This window comes from Oncorhynchus keta, chromosome 35, assembly GCF_023373465.1.
Source record: "Oncorhynchus keta strain PuntledgeMale-10-30-2019 chromosome 35, Oket_V2, whole genome shotgun sequence".
NCBI classification, from domain to species: domain Eukaryota; kingdom Metazoa; phylum Chordata; class Actinopteri; order Salmoniformes; family Salmonidae; genus Oncorhynchus; species Oncorhynchus keta.
The window spans coordinates 5250943-5266140 of NC_068455.1; the positions used below are offsets into that span (position 1 = coordinate 5250943).

Genomic DNA, 15198 nt, shown 5'->3' on the forward strand with positions numbered 1-15198 from the left:
GGAAACCAATGTCATCCTTCCTCAGACAAATCCCACTCAAATCAGTTACCGACTCACCTTCGAACAGACAAAGTCCACTAGCGTAGCTTCCTCCTCTCCGATGTACTCTATAATCTTCTTGTTGATCCAGGGCCTGATGCGACGCTCCATCAGAGTCTGAGACGGGAAGGACAAGAGGTTTACAGACATCCGGTGATTTACAGAGAATTACTAGTTCTTCCCACATCGCTTTCCAATTTCCAGTTGACCAAATATGTCAAGAGTAGATTAGGTTATCCACAGAGAAACCAGGACCCTTGGGACTTGTTAGTGTGTGTGAACCCGACGTGTCCCATCGCTACCCCAGACCGTGTCCCATCGCTACCCCAGACCGTGTCCCATCGCTACCCCAGACCGTGTCCCATCGCTACCCCAGACCGTGTCCCATCGCTACCCCAGACCGTGTCCCATCGCTACCCCAGACCGTGTCCCATCGCTACCCTAGACCGTGTCCCATCGCTACCCTAGACCGTGTCCCATCGCTACCCCAGACCGTGTCCCATCGCTACCCCAGACCGTGTCCCATCGCTACCCCAGACCGTGTCCCATCGCTACCCCAGACCGTGTCCCACGCTACCCAGACCGTGTCCCATCGCAACCCCAGACCGTGTCCCATCGCTACCCCAGACCGTGTCCCATGCTACCCCAGACCGTGTCCCATCGCTACCCCAGACCGTGTCCCATGCTACCCCAGACCGTGTCCCATCGCTACCCCAGACCGTGTCCCATTGACCGTGTCCCATCGCTACCCCAGACCGTGTCCGATCCCTACCCCAGACCGTGTCCGATCCCTACCCCAGACCGTGTCCCATCGCTACCCCAGACCGTGTCCCATCGCTACCCCAGACCGTGTCCCATCGCTACCCCAGACCGTGTCCCATCGCTACCCCAGACCGTGTCCCATCGCTACCCCAGACCGTGTCCCAAAAGCTACCCCAGACCGTGTCCCATCGCTACCCTAGACCGTGTCCCATCGCTACCCCAGACCGTGTCCCACGCTACCCCAGACCGTGTCCCATCGCTACCCCAGACGTGTCCCATCGCTACCCCAGACCGTGTCCCACGCTACCCCAGACCGTGTCCCATCGCTACCCCAGACCGTGTCCCATCGCTACCCCAGACCGTGTCCCATCGCTACCCCAGACCGTGTCCTGATGACCGTGTCCCATCCATACCCCAGACCGTGTCCCATCGCTACCCCAGACCGTGTCCCATCGCTACCCCAGACCGTGTCCCATCGCTACCCCAGACCGTGTCCCATCGCTACCCCAGACCGTGTCCCATCGCTACCCCAGACCGTGTCCCATCGCTACCCCAGACCGTGTCCCATCGCTACCCCAGACCGTGTCCCATCGCTACCCCAGACCGTGTCCGATCCCTACCCCAGACCGTGTCCCATCGCTACCCCAGACCGTGTCCCATCGCTACCCCAGACCGTGTCCCATCGCTACCCCAGACCGTGTCCCATCGCTACCCCAGACCGTGTCCCATCGCTACCCCAGACCGTGTCCCATCGCTACCCTAGACCGTGTCCCATCGCTACCCCAGACCGTGTCCCATCGCTACCCCAGACCGTGTCCCATCGCTACCCCAGACCGTGTCCCATCGCTACCCCAGACCGTGTCCCATCGCTACCCCAGACCGTGTCCCATCGCTACCCCAGACCGTGTCCCATCGCTACCCCAGACCGTGTCCCATCGCTACCCCAGACCGTGTCCCATCGCTACCCCAGACCGTGTCCCATCGCTACCCCAGATCGTGTCCTACGGGATGTTTGAACCACTCCTTAACGCTGCAATCGTCACGTTATTACCAACTGACCCACACCAGAGCTCTAGGGGCCGACCAGCCTCATCATCATCATCATCATCATCAGGGTAGCCTAGTGGTTAGAGCGTTGGACTAGTAACCGAAAGGCTGCAAGTTCAAATCCCCGAGCTGACAAGGTACAAATCTGTCGTTCTGCTCCTGAACAACGCAGTTAACCCCGCTGTTCTTAGGCCGTCATTGAAAATAAGAACTTGTTCTTTAACTGACTTGTCTAGTTAAATAAAAGGTTACATTTTTAAAAATCCCCCCTCCTCCTCCCCCTCCTCCACAACCCCTCCTCCTCCTCCCCCCCTCCTCCACAACCCCTCCTCCTCCTTACCGAGTCCACTGCAGTCCAGTCCAGAGGGTAGTTGAACAGATCCGGTCTGGCCGTAGGGATCTTCTCAATGAGACTCCTGATGTGTTTTCGTTTCTCCTCTGTGTTTTGCCCTCCTTTCCCTCCAGGTACCTCTGCCCCGTCCAGACCCAAGCTCTTATCATCCTCGCCGTAGTCCAGTGGAACCAGCTTACGTTTACGAGGCGCCTCGTCCGCCTCCTCCTCGCCGAACTTGTTGAAGACGCTGTCGACGTTGGCCAGCTTCTTACGTTTACTCCCAGTGTGGATCTGATGGTTGGGGCTGGCGCCTGGAGACGGGGGGGAGAGACGGGTTATAGAGGGGACGGAGAGAGAGACAGGTTATAGAGGGGACAGAGAGAGAGAGAGAGACAGGTTATAGAGGGGACAGAGAGAGAGAGACAGGTTATAGAGGGGACAGAGAGAGAGAGATGTTATAGAGGGGACAGAGAGAGAGAGACAGGTTATAGAGGGGACAGAGAGAGACAGGTTATAGAGTGGACGGAGAGAGAGAGACGGGTTATAGAGGGGACGGAGAGAGAGACGGGTTATAGAGGGGACGGAGAGAGAGACAGGTTAGAGGGGACAGAGAGAGACAGGTTATAGAGGGGACGGAGAGAGAGAGACGGGTTATAGAGGGGACGGAGAGAGAGACAGGTTATAGAGGGGACAGAGAGAGAGAGACAGGTTATAGAGGGGACAGAGAGAGACAGGTTATAGAGGGGACAGAGAGAGACAGGTTATAGAGGGGACGGAGAGAGAGAGACGGGTTATAGAGGGGACGGAGAGAGAGATGGGTTATAGAGGGGATGGAGAGAGAGAGACAGGTTATAGAGGGGACAGAGAGAGAGAAGGGTTATAGAGGGGACAGAGAGAGACAGGTTATAGAGGGGACGGAGAGAGAGAGACAGGTTATAGAGGGGACGGAGAGAGAGAGACGGGTTATAGAGGGACGGACGAGAGAGAGAGACGGGTTATAGAGGGACGGAGAGAGAGAGAGACGGGTTATAGAGGGGACGGAGAGAGAGAGAGACGGGTTATAGAGGGGACGGAGAGAGAGAGAGACGGGTTATAGAGGGACGGAGAGAGAGAGAGACGGGTTATAGAGGGGACGGAGAGAGAGAGACAGGTTATAGAGGGACAGAGAGAGAGAGAGAGAGACGGGTTATAGAGGGACGGAGAGAGAGAGAGACGGGTTATAGAGGGGACGGAGAGAGAGAGAGAGAGAGAGAGACGGGTTATAGAGGGGACGGAGAGAGAGAAAGAGACGGGTTATAGAGGGGACGGAGAGAGAGACGGGTTATAGAGGGGACGGAGAGAGAGACGGGTTATAGAGGGGACGGAGAGAGAGACGGGTTATAGAGGGGACGGAGAGAGAGACGGGTTATAGAGGGGACGGAGAGAGAGACGGGTTATAGAGGGGATAGGGGGAGAGACGGGTTATAGAGGGGACGGAGAGAGAGAGAGAGAGAGATGGGTTATAGAGGGGACGGAGAGAGAGAGAGAGACGGGTTATAGAGGGGACGGAGAGAGAGACGGGTTTATAGAGGGGACGGAGAGAGAGAAAGAGACGGGTTATAGAGGGGACGGAGAGAGAGACGGGTTATAGAGGGGACGGAGAGAGAGACGGGTTATAGAGGGGACAGAGAGAGAGAGACAGGTTATAGAGGGGACGAGAGAGAGAGACGGGTTATAGAGGGACGGAGAGAGAGACGGGTTATAGAGGGACGGAGAGAGAGAGAGACGGGTTATAGAGGGACGGAGAGAGAGAGAGACGGGTTATAGAGGGGACGGAGAGAGAGAGAGAGACGGGTTATAGAGGGGACAGAGAGAGAGAGAGAGAGGGTTATAGAGGGACGGAGAGAGAGAGAGACGGGTTATAGAGGGACGGAGAGAGAGAGAGAGAGAGAGAGAGAGAGGGGACGGGTTATTATAGAGGGACGGAGAGAGAGAAAGAGACGGGTTATAGAGGGACGGAGAGAGAGACGGGTTATAGAGGGACGGAGAGAGAGACGGGTTATAGAGGGGACGGAGAGAGAGACGGGTTATAGAGGGGACGGAGAGAGAGACGGGTTATAGAGGGATAGGGGAGAGACGGGGTTATAGAGGGACGGAGAGAGAGAGAGAGAGAGAGAGAGAGATGGGTTATAGAGGGACGGAGAGAGAGAGAGACGGGTTATAGAGGGACGGAGAGAGAGACGGGTTTATAGAGGGGACGGAGAGAGAAAGAGACGGGTTATAGAGGGGACGGAGAGAGAGAGACGGGTTATAGAGGGACGGAGAGAGAGACGGGTTATAGAGGGGACGGAGAGAGAGACGGGTTATAGAGGGGATAGGGGGAGAGACGGGTTATAGAGGGGACGGAGAGAGAGAGAGAGAGAGAGAGAGAGAGGGGTTATAGAGGGGACGGAGAGAGAGAGAGACGGGTTATAGAGGGGACGGAGAGAGAGACGGGGTATAGAGGGGGAGAGAGAGAAAGAGACGGGTTATAGAGGGGACGGAGAGAGAGACGGGTTATAGAGGGGACGGAGAGAGAGACGGGTTATAGAGGGGACGGAGAGAGACGGGTTATAGAGGGGACGGAGAGAGAGACGGGTTATAGAGGGATAGGGGAGAGACGGGTTATAGAGGGGACGGAGAGAGAGAGAGAGAGAGAGAGAGAGATGGGTTATAGAGGGGACGGAGAGAGAGAGAGACGGGTTATAGAGGGACGGAGAGAGAGAGGGGTTTATAGAGGGGACGGAGAGAGAGAAAGAGACGGGTTATAGAGGGGACGGAGAGAGAGAAGGGTTATAGAGGGACGGAGAGAGAGACGGGTTATAGAGGGGACGGAGAGAGAGAGAGAGAGAGAGAGAGAGAGACGGGTTATAGAGGGGACGGAGAGAGAGAAAGAGACGGGTTATAGAGGGGACGGAGAGAGAGACGGGTTATAGAGGGACGGAGAGAGAGACGGGTTATAGAGGGACGGAGAGAGAGACGGGTTATAGAGGGGACGGAGAGAGAGACGGGTTATAGAGGGACGGAGAGAGAGACGGGTTATAGAGGGGATAGGGGGAGAGACGGGTTATAGAGGGACGGAGAGAGAGAGAGAGATGGTTATAGAGGGGACGGAGAGAGAGAGAGAGGAGGGTTATAGAGGGGACGGAGAGAGAGAGAGAGACGGGTTATAGAGGGGACGGAGAGAGAGACGGGTTATAGAGGGGACGGAGAGAGAGACGGGTTATAGAGGGGACGGAGAGAGAGACGGGTTAGAGAGGGGACGGAGAGAGAGACGGGTTATAGTGGGGACGGAGAGAGAGAGACGGGTTATAGAGGGGACGGAGAGAGAGAGACGGGTTATAGAGGGGACGGAGAGAGAGAGACAGGTTATAGAGGGGACGGAGAGACAGGTTATAGAGGGGACGGAGAGAGAGAGACGGGTTATAGAGGGGACGGAGAGAGAGACGGGTTATAGAGGGGACGGAGAGAGAGACAGGTTATAGAGGGGACGGAGAGAGAGAGACGGGTTATAGAGGGGACAGAGAGAGACAGGTTATAGAGGGGACGGAGAGAGAGAGACGGGTTATAGAGGGGACGGAGAGAGAGACAGGTTATAGAGGGGACGGAGAGAGAGACAGGTTATAGAGGGGACAGAGAGAGAGAAGGGTTATAGAGGGGACAGAGAGAGAGAGACGGGTTATAGAGGGGACGGAGAGAGAGAGACGGGTTATAGAGGGGACGGAGAGAGAGAGAGACGGGTTATAGAGGGGACGGAGAGAGAGAGAGACGGGTTATAGAGGGGACGGAGAGAGAGAGAGACGGGTTATAGAGGGGACGGAGAGAGAGAGAGACGGGTTATAGAGGGGACGGAGAGAGAGAGAGACGGGTTATAGAGGGGACAGAGAGAGAGAGAGAGACGGGTTATAGAGGGGACGGAGAGAGAGAGAGACGGGTTATAGAGGGGACGGAGAGAGAGAAAGAGACGGGTTATAGAGGGGACGGAGAGAGAGACGGGTTATAGAGGGGACGGAGAGAGAGAGACGGGTTATAGAGGGGACGGAGAGAGAGAGAGAGACGGGTTATAGAGGGGACGGAGAGAGAGAGAGACGGGTTGGAGAGAGAGACGGGTTATAGAGGGGACGGAGAGAGAGAGACGGGTTATAGTGGGGACGGAGAGAGAGACGGGTTATAGAGGGGACGGAGAGAGAGAGACGTGTTATAGAGGGGACGGAGAGAGAGAGGGTTATAGAGGGGACGGAGAGAGAGAGACGGGGGTTATAGAGGGGACGGAGAGAGAGAGACGGGTTATAGAGGGGACGGAGAGAGAGAGACGGGTTATAGAGGGACGGAGAGAGAGACGGGTTATAGAGGGGACGGAGAGAGAGAGACAGGTTATAGAGGGGACGGAGAGACAGGTTATAGAGGGACGGAGAGAGAGAGATGGGTTATAGAGGGGACGGAGAGAGAGACGGGTTATAGAGGGACGGAGAGAGAGAGACAGGTTATAGAGGGGACGGAGAGAGAGAGACGGGTTATAGAGGGGACAGAGAGAGACAGGTTATAGAGGGACGGAGAGAGAGAGACAGGTTATAGAGGGGACGGAGAGAGAGAGACGGGTTATAGAGGGACGGAGAGAGAGACAGGTTATAGAGGGACGGAGAGAGAGAGACAGGTTATAGAGGGACAGAGAGAGAGAAGGGTTATAGAGGGGACAGAGAGAGAGAGACGGGTTATAGAGGGGACGGAGAGAGAGAGAGGGGTTATAGAGGGACGGAGAGAGAGAGACGGGTTATAGAGGGGACGGAGAGAGAGAGAGACGGGTTATAGAGGGACAGAGAGAGAGAGAGAGAGACGGGTTATAGAGGGACGGAGAGAGAGAGAGACGGGTTATAGAGGGGACGGAGAGAGAGAAAGAGACGGGTTATAGAGGGACGGAGAGAGAGACGGGTTATAGAGGGGACGGAGAGAGAGAGACGGGTTATAGAGGGACGGAGAGAGAGAGAGAGAGAGACGGGTTATAGAGGGGACGGAGAGAGAGACGGGTTATAGAGGGGACGGAGAGAGAGACGGGTTATAGAGGGACGGAGAGAGAGACGGGTTATAGTGGGGACGGAGAGAGAGAGACGGGTTATAGAGGGGACGGAGAGAGAGAGACGGTTATAGAGGGACGGAGAGAGAGAGACGGGTTATAGAGGGACGGAGAGAGAGAGACGGGTTATAGAGGGGACGGAGAGAGAGAGACGGGTTATAGAGGGGACGGAGAGAGAGAGACGGGTTATAGAGGGGACGGAGAGAGAGAGACGGGTTATAGAGGGGACGGAGAGAGAGAGACGGGTTATAGAGGGGACGGAGAGAGAGAGACGGGTTATAGAGGGGACGGAGAGAGAGACGGGTTATAGAGGGGACGGAGAGAGAGAGACGGGTTATAGAGGGGACGGAGAGAGAGAGACGGGTTATAGAGGGGACGGAGAGAGAGAGACGGGTTATAGAGGGGACGGAGAGAGAGAGACGGGTTATAGAGGGGACGGAGAGAGAGAGACGGGTTATAGAGGGGACGGAGAGAGAGACAGGTTATAGAGGGGACGGAGAGAGAGAGAGGTTGTAGAGGGGACGGAGAGAGAGAGAGGTTGTAGAGGGGACGGAGAGAGAGACAGGTTATAGAGGGGACGGAGAGAGAGACAGGTTGGTGGGTTACAGTGGGTGATAGAGAATTGAGGGTCAAAGCTAGAGGGTCACACACTGACTAGACCGGGCGCGCGTGTATTCCATCAGACGCATGTTGAAATATCAAAACCAACTCTGAACCAACTATATTAATTTGGGGACAGGTCGAAAAGCATTAAATATTGATGGAAATGTAGCTAGTTAGCTTGCTTTTGCAAGCTAATTTGTCCTATTTAGCTAGCTTGCTTTTGCTAGCTAATTTGTCCTATTTAGCTAGCTTGCTTTTGCTAGCTAATTTGTCCTATTTAGCTAGCTTGCTTTTGCTAGCTAATTTGTCCTATTTAGCTAGCTTGCTTTTGCTAGCTAATTTGTCCTATTTAGCTAGCTTGCTTTTGCTAGCTAATTTGTCCTATTTAGTTAGCTTGCTTATTTGTCCTATTTAGCTAGCTTGCTTTTGCAAGCTAATTTGTCCTATTTAGCTAGCTTGCTTATTTGTCCTATTTAGCTAGCTTGCTTTTGCTAGCTAATTTGTCCTATTTAGTTAGCTTGCTTATTTGTCCTATTTAGCTAGCTTGCTTTTGCTAGCTAATTTGTCCTATTTAGCTAGCTTGCTTTTGCTAGCTAATTTGTCCTATTTAGCTAGCTTGCTGTTGCTAGCTAATTTGTCCTATTTAGCTAGCTTGCTGTTGCTAGCTAACTTGTCCTATTTAGCTAGCTTGCAGTCGCTAGCTAATTTGTCCTGGGATACAAACGTTGAGTTGTTAATTTACCTGAAATGCACAAGGTCCTCTACTCTGACAATTAATCCACACATAAAAGGGTCAACCGAGTTTGTTTCTTGTAATCTCTCTTCCTTCTGGCTACTTCTTCTTCTTCTTATTTGGACTTTATATTGCGGATGGCAACCAACTTTAAGGTGCATTACCACCACCACCAACTCGAGTGTGGACCTCAGATCATCTTCCAATCACCCACGTGGGTATATGCTCCTAAAAACCAATGAGGAGATGGGAGAGGCGGGACTTGCAGAGCGTCGAGCGTCACAAACAGAACCAAGTTCTATTTTAGCGCCTGGCTACGCAGACGCTTGTTGACGTCAGCAGTGTGGGTGCAATGATTGAAATAACACGTATGCGCACTTATATTTTGTTACGCGAGCGGTGTGGTCAGGTTAACTCACCCAGTTTGCGAGCGGTGTGGTCAGGTTAACTCACCCAGTTTGCGAGCGGTGTGGTCAGGTTAACTCACCCAGTTTGCGAGCGGTGTGGTCAGGTTAACTCACCCAGTTTGCGAGCGGTGTGGTCAGGTTAACTCACCCAGTTTGCGAGCGGTGTGGTCAGGTTAACTCACCCAGTTTGCGAGCGGTGTGGTCAGGTTAACTCACCCAGTTTGCGAGCGGTGTGGTCAGGTTAACTCACCCAGTTTGCGAGCGGTGTGGTCAGGTTAACTCAACCAGTTTGCGAGCGGTGTGGTCAGGTTAACTCACCCAGTTTGCGAGCGGTGTGGTCAGGTTAACTCACCCAGTTTGCGAGCGATGTGGTCAGCACGTTAGACTGAGAGACGACGATGACGATTTAACCAGTTTGAGGCTGAGGCCAATCTTCTTCTAACTAGTTCAATCTAGTTTTAACTCACCCAGTTTGAGGCTGAGGCCAATCTTCTTCTAACTAGTTCAATCTAGTTTTAACTCACCCAGTTTGAGGCTGAGGCCAATCTTCTTCTAACTAGTTCAATCTAGTTTTAACTCACCCAGTTTGAGGCTGAGGCCAATCTTCTTCTAACTAGTTCAATCTAGTTTTAACTCACCCAGTTTGAGGCTGAGGCCAATCTTCGTCTAACTAGTTCAATCTAGTTTTAACTCACCCAGTTTGAGGCCAATCTTCTTCTAACTAGTTTAACTCACCCAGTTTGAGGCTGAGGCCAATCTTGGGATGCTGTTCTTCAGTGGGCCGGGCTTCAGGAGAATTTTCATGAGGGATGATGATGCCGCAGGGAGACTCGTTGCCGGGGGAGTTGGGTGTGGCGCCGCCGCTGCCCGACGACACCGAGGGGGCCGATGTTATTGGCCGCATTGTGGGCTTCAGGTTTGGGTTTGGCCTGGCATCTGATGAGTCCTCCCGGTCACAATCATCAAGCTCCTCCCCTTCCTCCAAGTCATCGTCTGATTGGGGTTGAAGGTGCTGGAGAGGAGGCCTGTCTGCTCCTCTCCTGTCCCTGTGGTGGTCCCTCTCTCGGTGCTCCCTCTCCCGGTGCTCCCTCTCTCGGTGCTCCCTCTCTCGGTGCTCCCTCTCTCGGTGCTCCCTCTCTCGGTTTGGTTTCTCCTGCTGCACCTCCTCCTCCGGCTTCACTGGGGGCTGCCTCCTCCGCTCTGCCTCCTCCTCCATCTTGGATTCAAATCAAATGTATTTAAAGTGCATTTATACAAAACAAAGGCAACACACTAAAATAAAAATATATGAAAGAGATGTGCATTGTTGATTCATGTTGATTCATGTTCATTGTCCCTATTTGACAGGTACAATGCACATTGATCCACATGTCTCATGTCTGTTGATGTGCCAGTTAGCCAGCTGACAGACGGCAGGGTTGTGTTCAGGAGGGAGGAAACGGTTGGAAACTGGAAGGTACAACCTGAACAATAACAACACAGAGTTGACAGATAGAGACAGACGAACAGCCAGACAGCAATAGAGCCAGCCAGACAGACGAACAGCCAGACAGCAATAGAGCCAGCCAGACAGACGAACAGCCAGACAGCAATAGAGCCAGCCAGCCAGCCAGACGAACAGCCAGACAGCAATAGAGCCAGCCAGCCAGACGAACAGCCATCCAGCCAGCCAGACGAACAGCCAGACAGCAATAGAGCCAGACAGCCAGCCGAACAGCCAGACAGCAATAGAGCCAGACAGCCAGACGAACAGCCTGACAGCAATAGAGCCAGCGAGACAGACGAACAGCCAGACAGCAATAGAGCCAGCCAGCCAGCCAGACGAACAGACAGACAGCAATAGAGCCAGCCAGCCAGCCAGACGAACAGACAGACAGCAATAGAGCCAGCCAGCCAGACGAACAGACAGACAGCAATAGAGCCAGCCAGCCAGACGAACAAACAGACAGCAATAGAGCCAGCCAGCCAGACGAACAGACAGACAGCAATAGAGCCAGCCAGCCAGACAAACAGACAGACAGCAATAGAGCCAGCCAGCCAGACGAACAGACAGACAGCAATAGAGCCAGCCAGCCAGCCAGATGAACAGACAGACAGCAATAGAGCCAGCCAGCCAGACGAACAGACAGACAGCAATAGAGCCAGCCAGCCAGCCAGACGAACAGACAGACAGCAATAGAGCCAGCCAGCCAGCCAGACGAACAGCCAGACAGCAATAGAGCCAGCCAGCCAGACGAACAGCCAGACAGCAATAGAGCCAGCCAGCCAGCCAGACGAACAGACAGACAGCAATAGAGCCAGCCAGCCAGCCAGACGAACAGCCAGACAGCAATAGAGCCAGCCAGCCAGCCAGACGAACAGCCAGCCAGCAATAGAGCCAGACAGCCAGCCAGACGAACAGCCAGACAGCAATAGTGCCAGCCAGCCAGCCAGACGAACAGCCAGACAGCAATAGAGCCAGCCAGCCAGCCAGACGAACAGCCAGACAGCAATAGAGCCAGCCAGCCAGACGAACAGACAGACAGCAATAGAGCCAGCCAGCCAGCCAGACGAACAAACAGACAGCAATAGAGCCAGCCAGCCAGCCAGACGAACAGCCAGACAGCAATAGAGCCAGCCAGCCAGACGAACAGCCAGACAGCAATAGAGCCAGCCAGCCAGCCAGACGAACAGCCAGACAGCAATAGAGCCAGCCAGACGAACAAACAGACAGCAATAGAGCCAGCCAGAAAGCCATCCAGCCAGACAGACAGCAATAGAGCCAGCCAAACGAACAGACAGCAATAGAGCCAGCCGGCCAGACAGACAGATGGCCAGACAGACGGCCAGACAGACAGCAATAGACCCAGACAGACGGCCAGACAGACAGCAATAGACCCAGACAGACGGCCAGACATACCCTCTGCAGCTCGGCCTCAGGGTCTGGGTGTCCCTCAGCTAACAGTCTCTGTCTAATCTGATCATGCTCCTCCTTCTCCCTCTTCCTGTCTCTATCATCCAGCTCCGTCTCCTTCTCACGGTCTCTCAGACGCTTCTGTAAAGCACTACCCCTGGAGGGAGAGAGAGGAAGGCCGGTCAGTCATACAGCATAAAAGGATACTTCAGGATTTTGGCCCTACTTCCCCAGAGAGAGATGAGGCCCTTTATCTACTTCCTCAGAGAGAGATGAGGCCCTTTATCTACTTCCTCAGAGAGAGATGAGGCCCTTTATCTACTTCCTCAGAGAGATGAGGCCCTTTATCTACTTCCTCAGAGAGATGAGGCCCTTTATCTACTTCCTCAGAGAGATGAGGCCCTTTATCTACTTCCTCAGAGAGAGATGAACTGATGGATACCATTTCTGCATCCAGCATAAAGGAAGTTGGAGTTACTTTCACGAGCCAAATGCCTACCAGCGTTAGCGCAATGACTGGAAGTCTATGGTATCTGCTAGCAGTTAGCTTAGACCTTCAGTCATTGCGCTTAACACGCTAGTTAGCAATTGCGCTAACAATGTAGGGGTTAATGTTAGGTCCCCAACAAGGACAATTGTGTTATAAAAGGTGTGTCCTCACCTGTAGTATATCAGGTCATCTCTGTGTTATAAAAGGTGTGTCCTCAACTGTAGTATTTCAGGTCATCTCTGTGTTATAAAGGTGTGTCCTCACCTGTAGTATATCAGGTCATCTCTGTGTTATAAAAGGTGTGACCTCACCTGTAGTATATCAGGTCATCTCTGTGTTATAAAAGGTGTGTCCTCAACTGTAGTATTTCAGGTCATCTCTGTGTTATAAAGGTGTGACCTCACCTGTAGTATTTCAGGTCATCTCTGTGTTATAAAAGGTGTGTCCTCACCTGTAGTATATCAGGTCATCTCTGTGTTATAAAGGTGTGACCTCACCTGTAGTATATCAGGTCATCTCTGTGTTATAAAAGGTGTGTCCTCACCTGTAGTATATCAGGTCATCTCTGTGTTATAAAGGTGTGACCTCACCTGTAGTATTTCAGGTCATCTCTGTGTTATAAAGGTGTGTCCTCACCTGTAGTATATCAGGTCATCTCTGTGTTATAAAGGTGTGTCCTCACCTGTAGTATTTCAGGTCATCTCTGTGTTATAAAGGTGTGTCCTCACCTGTAGTATTTCAGGTCATCTCTGTGTTATAAAAGGTGTGTCCTCACCTGTAGTATTTCAGGTCATCTCTGTGTTATAAAGGTGTGTCCTCACCTGTAGTATATCAGGTCATCTATGTGTTATAAAGGTGTGTCCTCACCTGTAGTATATCAGGTCATCTCTGTGTTATAGAAGGTGTGACCTCACCTGTAGTATATCAGGTCATCTCTGTGTTATAAAGGTGTGTCCTCACCTGTAGTATATCAGGTCATCTCTGTGTTATAGAAGGTGTGTCCTCACCTGTAGTATATCAGGTCATCTCTGTGTTATAAAGGTGTGTCCTCACCTGTAGTATATCAGGTCATCTCTGTGTTATAGAAGGTGTGTCCTCACCTGTAGTATATCAGGTCATCTCTGTGTTATAAAGGTGTGTCCTCACCTGTAGTATATCAGGTCATCTCTGTGTTATAAAAGGTGTGTCCTCACCTGTAGTATATCAGGTCATCTCTGTGTTATAAAGGTGTGACCTCACCTGTAGTATATCAGGTCATCTCTGTGTTATAAAAGGTGTGTCCTCAACTGTAGTATTTCAGGTCATCTCTGTGTTATAAAGGTGTGACCTCACCTGTAGTATTTCAGGTCATCTCTGTGTTATAAAAGGTGTGTCCTCACCTGTAGTATATCAGGTCATCTCTGTGTTATAAAGGTGTGACCTCACCTGTAGTATTTCAGGTCATCTGTGTTATAACAGGTGTGTCCTCACCTGTAGTATATCAGGTCATCTCTGTGTTATAAAAGGTGTGTCCTCACCTGTAGTATTTCAGGTCATCTCTGTGTTATAAAAGGTGTGTCCTCACCTGTAGTATTTCAGGTCATCTCTGTGTTATAAAGGTGTGTCCTCACCTGTAGTATATCAGGTCATCTCTGTGTTATAAAAGGTGTGTCCTTACCTGTAGTATATCAGGTCACCTATGTGTTATAAAGGTGTGTCCTCAGCTGTAGTATTTCAGGTCATCTCTGTGTTATAAAGGTGTGTCCTCACCTGTAGTATTTCAGGTCATCTCTGTGTTATAAAGGTGTGTCCTCACCTGTAGTATATCAGGTCATCTCTGTGTTATAAAGGTGTGTCCTCACCTGTAGTATATCAGGTCATCTCTGTGTTATAAAGGTGTGTCCTCACCTGTAGTATATCAGGTCATCTCTGTGTTATAAAGGTGTGTCCTCACCTGTAGTATATCAGGTCATCTCTGTGTTATAAAGGTGTGTCCTCACCTGTAGTATATCAGGTCATCTCTGTGTTATAAAGGTGTGTCCTCACCTGTAGTATATCAGGTCATCTCTGTGTTATAGAAGGTGTGACCTCACCTGTAGTATATCAGGTCATCTCTGTGTTATAAAGGTGTGTCCTCACCTGTAGTATATCAGGTCATCTCTGTGTTATAAAGGTGTGTCCTCACCTGTAGTATTTCAGGTCATCTCTGTGTTATAAAGGTGTGTCCTCACCTGTAGTATATCAGGTCATCTCTGTGTTATAGAAGGTGTGTCCTCACCTGTAGTATATCAGGTCATCTCTGTGTTATAAAGGTGTGTCCTCACCTGTAGTATTTCAGGTCATCTATGTGTTATAAAGGTGTGACCTCACCTGTAGTATTTCAGGTCATCTCTGTGTTATAAAGGTGTGTCCTCACCTGTAGTATATCAGGTCATCTCTGTGTTATAAAGGTGTGTCCTCACCTGTAGTATTTCAGGTCATCTCTGTGTTATAAAAGGTGTGTCCTCACCTGTAGTATTTCAGGTCATCTCTGTGTTATAAAAGGTGTGTCCTCACCTGTAGTATATCAGGTCATCTCTGTGTTATAAAAGGTGTGTCCTTACCTGTAGTATATCAGGTCATCTATGTGTTATAAAGGTGTGTCCTCACCTGTAGTATATCAGGTCATCTCTGTGTTATAGAAGGTGTGTCCTCACCTGTAGTATATCAGGTCATCTCTGTGTTATAAAAGGTGTGTCCTCACCTGTAGTATATCAGGTCATCTCTGTGTTATAAAGGTGTGTCCTCACCTGTAGTATATCAGGTCATCTCTGTGTTATAGA

At 51.6% G+C, this 15198-nt stretch overlaps 1 protein-coding gene across 1 annotated transcript in view; it reads right to left on the reverse strand.

Moving 5' to 3' along the window:
• LOC118375205 (RNA-binding protein 25-like) overlaps window positions 1–15198 on the reverse strand; it is a 54712-nt gene that overhangs the window by 5096 nt on the left and 34418 nt on the right. Inside the window, 4 exon segments of the mRNA XM_052496171.1 lie at window positions 58–156; window positions 2189–2493; window positions 9750–10230; window positions 11914–12064. Coding sequence (XP_052352131.1) covers window positions 58–156; window positions 2189–2493; window positions 9750–10230; window positions 11914–12064 — 1036 coding nt within the window.